The sequence below is a fragment of the Lemur catta genome, chromosome 3, assembly GCF_020740605.2.
Source record: "Lemur catta isolate mLemCat1 chromosome 3, mLemCat1.pri, whole genome shotgun sequence".
NCBI classification, from domain to species: Eukaryota; Metazoa; Chordata; class Mammalia; order Primates; family Lemuridae; genus Lemur; species Lemur catta.
The window spans coordinates 44779503-44791963 of NC_059130.1; the positions used below are offsets into that span (position 1 = coordinate 44779503).

Below are 12461 nucleotides of genomic sequence, written 5' to 3' on the forward strand. Positions count from 1 at the left end.
AGTTGTGCTAAAGATTTTAGTATACATAGGTAGTCTTTTTTTTTTTTTTTTTTTTGAGACAGAGTCTCGCTGTGTTGCCCAGGCTAGAGTGAGTGCTGTGGCGTCAGCCTAGCTCACACCAACCTCAAACTCCTGGGCTTAAGCGATCCTACTGCCTCAGCCTCCCCGGTAGCTGGGGCTACAGGCATGCGCCACCATGCCCGGCTAATTTTTTCTATATATATATTTTTAGTTGGCCAGATAATTTCTTTCTATTTTTTAGTAGAGACGGGGTCTCGCTCTTGCTGAGGCTGGTCTCTAACTCCTGACCTCGAGCAATCCACCTGCCTCGGCCTCCCAGAGTGCTAGGATTACAGGCGTGAGCCACCGCGCCCGGCCATAGGTAGTCTTTAATAGCCTAATTTTTTAGCAAACTATCCATCTGGCAAGGGGTTAATAACCAGAGTGTATAAGGAACTCAAACAACTCAATAGTAAAGAGACAAATAATCTGATTTAAAAATGTGCAAATGATCTAAATAGACATTTCTCAAAAGAAGACATACAAATGGACAACAGGTATATGAAAAAATGCTCAACATTGCTATCTATCAGGGAAATACAAACCGGAACTACAATGAGATATCATTTCACCCTGGTCAGAATGGCTTATATCAGATGCTGGTGAGAATATGGAGAAGAGGGATCCCTCATACCTTGTCGGTGAGAATATAACTTAGTGCAACCACTATGGAAAACTGTATGGAGGTTCATCAGAAAATTAAAAACAGACCTAACATATGGTCCAGTAATTCCATTACTGAATATATATACAAAAGAAAGGAAATTAATACATCGAAGAGATATTTGCACTTCATGTTTATTCCAGCACTATTCACCGTAGCCAAAATATGGAATCAATCTGAGTGGCCATCAGTGGATAAACAGATAAAGAGAATGTGGTATCTACACATAATGGAATAAAAAGAATGAAATCCTGTCACTTGCAGCAACATAAATGGAACTGGAGGCCATTATGTCAAGTGAAAATAAGCAAAGTACAGAAAGACACATATTGCATATTCTCCCTCATATGTGGGAGTTAAAAAGTAGATACCATGAGGATAGAGAGGAGATTGTTAGTTACCACACTCTGGGAGAGTAGAGAGGAAGAAAGAATGAAGAGAAGTTGATTAATATGTACAAATTACAGTTTGATAAAAGAAATGAGACCTAGTATTTGATAGATCAGTAGGGTAACTATAGTTTTCAGTAATCTACTGTATATTTCAAAATAGAAGAGAATAATTCAAATGTTTCTAGCATAAAAGACAAATATTTAAGGTGATGGATATCCAGATATACTGATTTGAGTTTTATAAATTATATGAATGTATTAAATTATCATAGGTACCCCCAAAATATATACATCTATTATGTATCAATGAAAAATAAAAAATTAAAATAAATAAGGCAAAAAAGGTATTTTTGGTTAATATTGTACCACATCACATAAAATGTAGAAGCCTTGTAATCATATAGGTGTCTCCAACCTCCCACCCCTACTGTCCTTTGTAACATATGTACAATTGTATGCACATTGAAGACCTCACCAGGCAGTGTTACAGTATTTGCTTTAAATAGTGATATATATTTTAAATAACTGAAGAGGTGAAAATGTGGCCTTTGTATTTATCTTAATATTTACCATTTCTGATGTTCTTTATTCCTGAAGATCCAAGTTTCTCTTTGGTATCATTTCCTCTTTAACTTGAAGGACTTCCATTGGTATTTTTATAGAGCAGGTCTTCTGGCAATAAATTTTCTATTTTCTGTTATCAAAAATGCCTTTTTTTTTTGCCTTTGTCACTGAGGAATATTTTTGTTAGATATAGTGTTCATGGTTGATAAATTTTTTTCTTTTAGCATTTTAAAGATGTTCCACTATCTCTTGGTCACCATATTTTCTGATGAGAAATCTACAGTTGTTTAAATCATCATTCCTCACATGTAAGGTGATGTTCTTCTTTAGCTTCTTCAAACATTTTTTATTTATCTTTGATTTTCAGCAGTTTAATGATGGTGTGTGTTTTTCTTTGAATTTGTCCTGTTTGGTATTCACTGAACTTCTTAAATCTATAAAGTTAAATATTTGGCCAAATTTAAATTTTCAGCCATCATATTTTTTATGCCTCAGCTCTTGTCTCTTTTTGGAACTTCAGTTATATTTATCAGACCTTTTGTTATTGTCACACAGGTTTCTGAAGCTGTGATTAATTTTTTAAAAAACACTTTTCATTTTTCAGAGTAGTTAACATCTTCAAGTTCACTGACTTTTTCTTCTGTCATATTCATTCTGTTATTGAGTCTCTAATTTTTTATTTCCAAAATTTTATTTTCCATTTCTAAAATCTCCATATAGTTCTTAGTTCTCTTCTGAGAATTTCTCTTTCCATTTATTTTATAACTTTTCCTTTATCTCTAGGAGAATGATTCTACTAGTTGCTTTAAGTTCATTCTGATAATTCTAATATCTGGGTCATCTTGGAGTGGTATTTGTTGGTTGTCTTTTCCATTAAGAATTGATCACATTTTCATGATTCTTTCTATATTGTATGATTTTGTATTGCATCATGGACATTTTGAATGTCCTGTTGTGTAGACTTTTGACTCTGATAATCCTTTGGAGAACATTGCTATTTTTGATTTAGCAGGCAATTAATCCCGTTAGATTCAGACCTCAAGTTTTTGAACTCCCACTCTTACTGTGAATGGTAGTTCTAATCTCAGTTTATTTCTCAAAGTTTTGCTATGATGGTTTGGGTCTATACTGTGCATGCCTGTTTCAGCGCTTAGTCTGAGAATTTGTGGGTATGTAGAAAATTAGGGAATCTCCTTCTTCAGCCCTCTACCCTCTGGGGTATTCTCCTCATACTCTGGCCTGCCTGGATTCCTTTCTGTGATTCTTCTGGCCAAAAAGATAGCAAGGTTTTTATTGAAGTTTTAGCACCTTTGTTACACTGCTTTGCCACTGGGGCCTGCCTTCAGTGCACAACTGTGAGAAGGGAAAAATTCCCCAATCCAGGAAACTCATCACTATGGGTGTCATTGCTTCAGGTTTTGATGCCCCTCCATAATTTGTGTGCTTTTGTTTACTTTTCAGAGTTCTCAGGTATTAATAGTTGTTTCTGGTACTTTGTTCAGAGTTTATAGCAGTTGGGATATCTAGGCTCTTAGGGTATTTACACTACTATAATGGAACTGGAAGTCTCTGTAGAGTTATTTAAATGTTGGGAAATTGATAAAAGTCAAAACAAGTCATAGATCCTCCTATGCCTTATTTGAAATTTGGGGGGTAGGGAGGAAGTTAGGGAACTTTAATGGACCTTAAATGCAAGTATGTACTTTCTGACTTAACACAACGTACGTGAAACTATAATTAATCAGGTTTTGAGTTGTTAACTTCATCACCTCTTCTATTTGTATTTTTAAAGCACTTGAAGACACTTCGTCATCCTTGCTTGCTAAGATTTTTATCTTGTACTGTGGAAGCAGATGGCATTCATCTTGTCACTGAGCGAGTGCAGCCTTTGGAAGTAGCTTTGGAAACATTATCTTCTGCAGAGGTGTGTGCTGGGATCTATGACATATTGCTGGCTCTTATCTTCCTTCATGACAGAGTAAGTAACCTTAACCTGTATAGTCTGCCTTACAGGCTTTGCTGTAGACTGGGGGGATGATGTGTGTGGTAGTACTTGTAAATTATGGTGTCTATAGAAATTGTAAGTTACAATTACTAGAAAACTTCCTGAGAAAAAATAACACATTGGAAGTCACCAGAGGTGCTACAGACAGACAGTTTATGGAATGGGCAACTATTACACAGTTCGCTGTCCCTGGGCAGTTATTTATAGAACTTTATTTTAGTGCACTATAGTCTACCTCTAGTTTTGGATAAATATTTACCTAAAAATAGCTACAGCTGGTATTAGTTATTAAGACAAAGATAAGGGTTTAACATCTGCTGTAGACCAAAGTTCCTATTTGTTTCCAGGAGTTTTGTCTGACTTTAGATTTTGAATCAAGAAAGGACCATTTCTTAGGAAGAGACAGAGTTTATACACATCTTTTCCCATTTGAGTAGTTGGGGCCAATAGAGAGCCCCTTAACACTCTGTGGCATAGCTAGTATGCTTGGCTCTGTAGTGATGTTTGCTAGTATTAATACCATAATGTAGTATTTCCTATTTCCTGGTCTATATCTTGACAGTATTATTGAGCTATTATTTCTTAATGGTATTTGCATTCTGAAGCATTAAGGTCTTTGTCAGCACCCCCCAAGATTAAAAAACATCAGTCACAGGTTAGAAATATGTGCATTTGACCCATCTTTATGCATGTTTTTAAATCTTTTCTATTGATGAGAGACTGTTCAAATATGTTGGATTTATAGTCTCTTAAAAGTATATTTGAGTTCACAGAGTAACAAGAGTTATTAGTGCTTCACTAGGGGAAAATATCTGCTTTGTTGGAAAAAGTGTGTACACATGGTAAAGTTTGTACAGTATGTGAGTACAAATAGGGACAAGTAAGTCCCTCTCGCATCCTGGAATCCATTGCCCTAATTCTTCTCTTCAAAGGCCACCATGATGATCAAGGTATTATTCCAGAGGTGTTCTTTGCGCATATAAAGCAAATATCCGTATGCTTTTTCTCTTTTATGTTTTCTCAAATAGAAACATACCGTACATACCATTCTAAACCTTCCTTTAAAATATACATATTTTGAAGTACCCTCTATAAAAATATGTACATATTTGATCTAGTGGGTAGAATAAAGTACTCTTTTGTCTACTGTAATGATTTCTGGCCTGGAAAAAAAAAAAACTTATAATACTTGAACCCTATTCTCATTTTCTCCCTTCTTCTTATTCTACTGTGCTATTTCTTTGTAGATTTAAAATTGGCTCTTTTGTGGTCTATAGGACATTTCTGGTGGTACTTATCATTCCATTTTCCTCTTCCTCAGGCAGAATTTTTTTAATGCCTACTGACAAGATTTAGGTGAAGTAGATCTGGGTTGGTGATGGAATGTAGGTGAGAAAGAATTTAGAGGAGAAAATTAACAAAATAACCTATGGAAGCAAAGATAAATTTTATCTTTAAAGGCATTTAAGGATAGCATAGGCTATAAAGACTTGTCAACTTATGTTTAAGGACATGTGTATCTCCTGATTCCCATAGAAATGGAGAGGTGACTTTGTGCCGTGGCTTTAATGTCTTCATTAACTGCCTCACCAGGCAGTGGCCATAACAAGAAGCCTTTCCATTCCATTTTTCCTTTTTTCAAACTTCACCCAAATTTATTGTTCCTTGAAGTCATAGTTCCATTTATTATTCCTCAGATGGAAAGGCTTGTCATAATCTTTTTCGGTGATTAGAATTTAGTTTTTTAAGATTACTACAAAAATTGGAGTGGCCATCTTCTTTTTTTTTCCACCCCCAGGGACACCTAACACACAACAATGTCTGCTTATCATCTGTGTTTGTGAGTGAAGATGGGCACTGGAAGCTGGGAGGAATGGAAACTGTTTGTAAAGTTACTCAGGCCACACCAGAGGTAAGCCAGGTGTTAGGCCCTCTTCCTTCTTCAGCACTTAATAGTATCCTGGTATGTGGTTCTTGCCAAGGAGACGCTTCAGTGTTAGTATGATCTTAGATTTGGAGACATGAATTTTTTGTTAATGCTCTCATTCATAGCGTTGCAGCATTTTATTCCTCAAAGAAGCGCTAGGGGTTCATATATTCCTCTCTCCGGGTTTTATAGATGAGGAACCTGAGCCTGAGAGAGGTAAAATAGTTTGTTAAAACATTTATATTAAATGCCCCTCCTCTCTGCTCCTATAGTACTCTGTACTTACTTTGATTATACCACTTAGTTCTTAATATTGAAATTACCTTTATGTATTTGTCTTTTATACCAGTGGTTGAACTTCTTGAGGGTGTGATAGTCTCTTATATTTAATCTTCATACCTCTACCTAGAATAGTGCCTGGCATATATTATGTATTCAAGAAATGTTCATTAAACAGTTGTCTGCGTTGCCCAAATTCATACATCGTGTACTAACAGCTGGAATTACAACCTGTGCATCTTAATTCCTCCTAGTGTCTTATGTTATTCCTACGTGTGGTACTTCTTACAATTTTGTCTGACAGAAATCTACACGTTTCCCTCTTAAGCTTTCTACAAACCTTTCTATTCTCTGTTTTGTTTCTTCTTTTCATCATTTTGCATGTTGCTGCTGGATTTAACTCTTTCTAAAAAAAAAAAAAAAGGAGAAAAAGGGAAACCATCCCATCATAATATCCCTACTGAAGTGGTGGCTCACTGTTTGACTTATTGGCCTAGTCTAATTTCCCCTATTTTCCTTTGTGTTGCTTCCACACTTGGGCCTTGTCTAATGTGTACCTTCATGGGTTCTTGCTCAGTTCAAATGCTACTTCTACCAAAAAGATGTCTTTCTGATTATTTCTGCCCCATTAATCACTTTCTTCTCTGAATTTACCTTATATCTAATTAGTATATAAAGCATGTAATCCGTTCTGTGGGATGTATTCCAAATTCTTTGCCATAGCATGTAAGGCCCTTCACAGTCTCTTTCCCCAACCCTCCTTCAGCTCCATGTACCACTCACAGTTCTTGAGCTACACCCTGGTTGTATCCTGTTCCATGGAGCTCAACTGTGTTCCCACATGTGCCATCCTCCTTCACGCTGTTCTTCCTTTGTAGGCCATTCTGTTGCTGGAATGCCTTCCTTCCCCTCAGCTCCCCGGAAAATGCAAACTCATCTGACATTTAGCTTAAGCCGCCTCTCTCTGAACCTTCCCCCAGGCATTCCCCACCTCCCCACCCCCAACAAAATTAGTCTTTCCTTCAGCACTTCCCTGGCACTCAGCATATTTATTGAAATTTTGCTTTTACATTCTAGGTTATGAGCATCTGGTTGGGGGCAGGGAATTTATTGTATTCATTTTGTATTCCTAGTGCTGTAAATGGTGTTTGGGACACATAAGCTCTTCAAAAATAATCTTTAAATTAGTGAATGAATGAGCTTATTCTGTGGATATTGGTTTTTGTCTCCATAGCATATAAGGTTCTCAACTTCTTTTTTTTTTTTTTTTTTTGTGAGACAGTCTCACTCTGTTGCCCAGGCTAGAGTGAGTGCCGTGGCGTCAGCCTAGCTCACAGCAACCTCAAACTCCTGGGCTCAAGCGACCCTCCTGCCTCAGCCTCCCGAGTAGCTGGGACTACAGGCATGCGCCACCATGCCCGGCTAATTTTTATATATATATTTTTAGCTATCCATATAATTTCTTTCTATTTTTAGTAGAGACGGGGTCTCGCTCTTGCTCAGGCTGGTCTTGAACTCCTGAGCTCAAACGATCCACCGACCTTGGCCTCCCAGAGTGCTGGGATTACAGGCATGAGCCACCGCGCCTGGCCTCAACTTCTTTTAAAAATTAAAAAAGAAATTACTGTAGGTATATAGTAGTTGTCTATAGGATACTTGTGATGTTTTGATACAGGCATACAATGTAAGTTAATCAAATCAGGTTAATTGGGGTATACATCACCTCAGGCATTTAATGTTTCTTTGTGTTAGGAACAATCCAATTCTACTGTTTTAGTTATTTTAAAGTATACCCTAACTTATTGTTGATTATAGTTACTTTGTTGTACTATCAAATATTGTTCATCCTGTCTAACTATATTTTTGCATCCATTAACCATCCCTACTTTATCTTCCCCTTCCTACTACCTTTCCCAGCCTCTGGTAAGCATCGTTCTACCCTTTGTCTCCATGAGATCAATTGCTTTTAATATTTAGCTCCCACATATGAATGAGAACATGCAAGATTTGTCTTTCTGTGCTTGACTTATTTCACTTAACATAATGTTCTCCAGTTCTATCCATGTTGTTGCAAATGGCAAGATTTCGTTGTTTTTTATGGCTATATAATATTCCACTGTGTATGTGTACCAAATTTCTTTATCCTTTCATCTGTTGATGAACACTTGGGTTGATTCCAAATCTTGACTAATGTGAATAGTGCTGCAATAACGTGGGAGTGCAGATACCTTTTCTATATACTGAATCCTCCTCCTTTGGATATATACCCAGTAGTGGGATTGCTGGATCATATGGTAATTCTGTTTTTAGTTTTGTGAGGAACCTCCATACTGTTCACACTGATTTACATTCCCACCAACAATGTATGAGAGTTCCCCTTTCTCCACATCCTCACCAGCATTTTGTTACTGCCTGTCTTTTGGATAAAAGCCATTTTAACTAGGGTGAGATGATATCTCTTTGTAGTTTTGAATAGCATTTCTCTGATGACTAATGATGTTGAGTATTTTGTCATATAGCCGTTGGCCATTTGCATGTCTTCTTTTGAGAAATGTTATTCAGATCCTTTGTCCATTTTTTAATCAGATTTTTTATTCTTTTCCTATTGAGTTGTTATAGCTCCTTAGATATTCTAGTTATTAATCCCTTGTCGGATGGGTAATTTGCAAATAGTTTCTCACATTCTGTGGGTTGTCTTTTCCTTTTGTTGAGGGTTCTCCACTTATGTCTCACGTGGTAGCAAGACTTAAGATTCACTTGATTTAGTTAGAAGATTAATCACAGATTTGTTCTGTACTAGAAAAGCCTTTTAGTTGTTAGTACGTATGCAGAAGAGAAAGAAGTGTTCCTAATTTCCACATAAGGAAATCGGATGCACAGATGACTTTGAACAGCAGAGGGTGTCTGTTAAACTAGCTGAAGGGGAGAGGAAATGGAATAACATTTATTTTCTGATAAACCTTGTGCTGTGCCAGGTACTGTATTCACATTTTTTAAATTAGGAAGATTGTAAATTTGTGTATTTAATGTGTGGTTTTGATTTGAAAGTTTAATTGCTGCTGTTTCATTGCTCATGGCTTTTGTAACTTGGTATAAGAGATTGGTTTGCCAAACATATGTATGAATTATTTTTAATTTACTTCTCTGTCTAGTTTCTGAGAAGCATCCAGTCAGTAAGGGACCCAGCATCTATCCCTCCTGAAGAGCTGGTAAGATGATATACTTCAGATGTAATGAAGGCTCCTTTGTGTAACTGAGTATGAAATTTTAAAAAACTTTCTTCTGCTCATTTCTTTCTTTACTGACTCATAGATGTCTCATAATTTCTCTGGCCTTGTAGGTTTCTGAGAATAATCTTACCATCACAGCCAGGGGACCAGCTTATATTTTTTGGTCTTATAAACATCTGTAATATTGTTTAAAGATAGAGATACCTAAGTGTGAACAGGGTGTCATACCCATTTCAGGAAAAGTAATTGTACTTTGTTGGAAGCCATACTAACTGGAGAAGCAGCAATCCTAGTCCTTTCGTGTGCTTCACCTGGGCCATCATCAGCGCAGCTGATCATCAGTTAGGACCCCAACATGAGCAGAAGAGTGATTATTAATATTGTGGTGCTGGTAAAGATTCTCTTTGCCAATAAATTCAAAAGAAGATGATCCCTATAAATTTGTTCTTCTAGCCACTATAAACAAACATTAATCTCCCAAGACATGTTTAGTGTAGTTTATAGGAAATACAAACCCAACTGTAAACTTAAATATAGTCCTAAGACTTTAAATAAATCAGATTTATCCAAATTAGTATTATGTAAGTGTATATAGTGTTTTTTATACTGGTGATTTGTGGATTTTAAGTCAGTTTGGGGAGTCCTGACCAACATTTTGAAAAATGGAATAAAAGAAAATATCATTGGGCATCCTATTAGATGGTAAGGCTAAGTATTATTTTATGAGATTTTTTGTTTCTATTAGATACATATGTGTGTTACTGGGTCATGATATAAATTTTTTTACTCTGGGTTGTAATCAAAAATATTTTTAAAAGCCACAGACAGGTATCATATTCTGACCTTTTTTTTCCTTTTTGTCCCTGTTTGGCATTTTAAACCTCTATCAATTCCATTCACTAAGTTTTAAGAACCTATAAATTAGCGTGTGGCACTATGAAGTCAGATCTAGGTATAATAAATGCAAACATAGGAGACAGTGCTTCAGAGAAATTAGAAATGGCTTGTAAGGCAGATCTTTTAGGTTTAATGGTCTTTACTGCTTTTAGTCTCCAGAATTCACAACTCTTCCAGAGTCTTATGGACATGCCCGGGATGCCTTTTCATTTGGAACATTGGTGGAAAGTTTGCTCACAATCTTAAATGAACAGGGTGAGTTGGAGTTATACTACTGTATCCACAGAATAAGTAGGAAAATCATCCACAGCCTGTTCTGTGTGGAATTCAAAGGACTGCAGTCTTTGATCATAGTAAGGAACCTGTTGTTTACCAAGTAGCTTTTTTAGGGCAGATATTAACAGCAGTAAAGAAAGAAGCTTTGGGTTCATTTGTTTGTATAGTGAAAAGAATTTTAAGTAAGAAGCATTTTGAAGTATGGCTGTCACTATGTATGATCATCTTATTAATTGGTAATAGTATTAATGGTCTAAAGACTCCATTCCTTATTTAGCCAGCCAATAAGTAAAAAAATGTCATTAATGATTTATATGTAATACAAATAATAGAGTAAGATTTAAAATTTTTCTTAAATCAGATTTAACATTTCTTTATCTTTGTGCTTTCAAAATCCATTTGATTTATATTCTTCTTGTATAATTTATTCATTACTTTTTTTCTTTCATTGCCCCTGAAAACCCAGACTACTAAAGACATTGTTTTCTGCTCTCTTCTGTGTTCTCTAACTGCATGCTTGGCCAAGCAGCCTACTCCACTCTCTTGTGCCCACTCTAGGCCTTTAACTTGCCACTCATTAAGTTTACTGAGGCACACGTCACAGTAGGCCCCTTACTGACCTATATCTCACATTGCTTAAGCTTTTGCCAGTTCTAATATGGTTTCTTCTAGCAGGCTTACGCCAGCGTTCTGATGTTACAAGCACCATTTGGCTGTGGGCTCTAAATTGCCCCAGCCTACTAGGTACTTGAGAATTAAACCCTAAGGCCCGAAGGCATCCACTGTGTATAATGAACTAACTATTCTCCTGTGTATCTAGAATGGTGGCAATTACGTACTATCTTTGGAAGAATTGAAAATACAGTCATTTAAATACCTTTCTGTGTTCTGTGGATGAGGAACCCTGGTTGACAAAGGGTCTCAAATCTTTCAATTATTAAACCTTCTTTGGGCCTGAGCTGTGTTAAAAGGATAATTAGGAAATGAGAAGGCATAGAAGGGGAGGCACTTGGGTTGGGACTGGCTGTGTTGGCAGGACAGCTTTCTACACCTGCCAAGGAGTTTGGCTTAAAGCAAGCAGGAAGCTGCTTAGCAACAGCCAGGGCTTTGTTTGTTTGGGCTTTTACAGGTTGGTTTTTGCTCTCGTCAGTCTCCAGCTGTAGAGGTCCTGAAAAGAGGGAGAAGGCATTGGAAACTAACTGTAGCTCTGGATTTCAGTTTCAGCGGATGTTCTCTCCAGCTTTCAACAGACCTTGCACTCAGCTTTGCTGAATCCCAATCCAAACTGTCGGCCAGCGCTCTGCACCTTACTATCCCATGACTTCTTCAGGTGAGGGCATCGGGTGTGGTGACGCTGGCTGCTTCCCACTGCTGCCTGCTCCCTTGAATGTGTATAAGAACCAGTGTGGGGGGGAGTTGGAGGACCAAATGATACAGTCCCTGTTGTTGTTGTTGTTCTTAATTATTAGGAGAGATTGAATTTGAATCATGTCCGTGGGAGAAAATAGGGGGAGGAAATTGGGTTGCCTCTCAGTTTCCTATCATATTAATGGATAGGCAGTTTTAGAAATCCTTGATTGTCATGAAGGCTGGGGTTTAGAAATTATAGCCGGATTCATTAGGACTTGTGATTGTAAAGAGGCTAGGCTGTGTTCAGTGGTTTACAGTTGTAAGTTAATTGAACAGTTGATAAACATGGCCTCTCCTTTCTGCTGCCACTTTATTATTGTTGATTTTTTTCTTGTGGGGATGGGAAATGAGCTTATTTTTCTTCAGGCAGAAGATTTTTTTCTTTGTCTAGTAATACATGACGGAAGAGCAAAGAAGTTGGTTTACAGGGAGGGATACAATATAACTTAACACTTTCCTGGATTAAGAGATGTTTTTGAACCTCTCTTCAAGGTTAGTTTTAATTATATGTCCTTTATTTTTTATTTCCATGACTGCAGAACTTCTGCACAGATTAGTTCCAAATTCATGACTTTTTTTAGCAAACCAGCCTTATGCTAGTTTTGAAGTAGTATCTGTATGTGTTTGCATTTGGAGAGCATGGGAAAAGCCAGAGTAAAAGGAAAGCTAATATCAGCCCTGAAGGGGAAAAATTACCTCTAGGATAGGACTGGAGAGGTTGGTATATTATTAAATAAGTAGTATTTGTAGTTATTGG

General features: G+C 36.9%; 1 protein-coding gene across 4 annotated transcripts in view; it reads left to right on the forward strand.

The window, feature by feature from the left end:
• Positions 1-12461, forward strand: part of SCYL3 (SCY1 like pseudokinase 3) — a 41937-nt gene that overhangs the window by 12746 nt on the left and 16730 nt on the right. For all 4 annotated transcript variants that reach the window (XM_045547402.1, XM_045547400.1, XM_045547403.1 and 1 more), the window contains exons 3-7: positions 3473-3658; positions 5484-5597; positions 9044-9100; positions 10171-10273; positions 11513-11624. In XM_045547402.1, coding sequence (XP_045403358.1) covers positions 3473-3658; positions 5484-5597; positions 9044-9100; positions 10171-10273; positions 11513-11624 — 572 coding nt within the window. The remainder of the gene's footprint in view (positions 1-3472; positions 3659-5483; positions 5598-9043; positions 9101-10170; positions 10274-11512; positions 11625-12461) is intronic.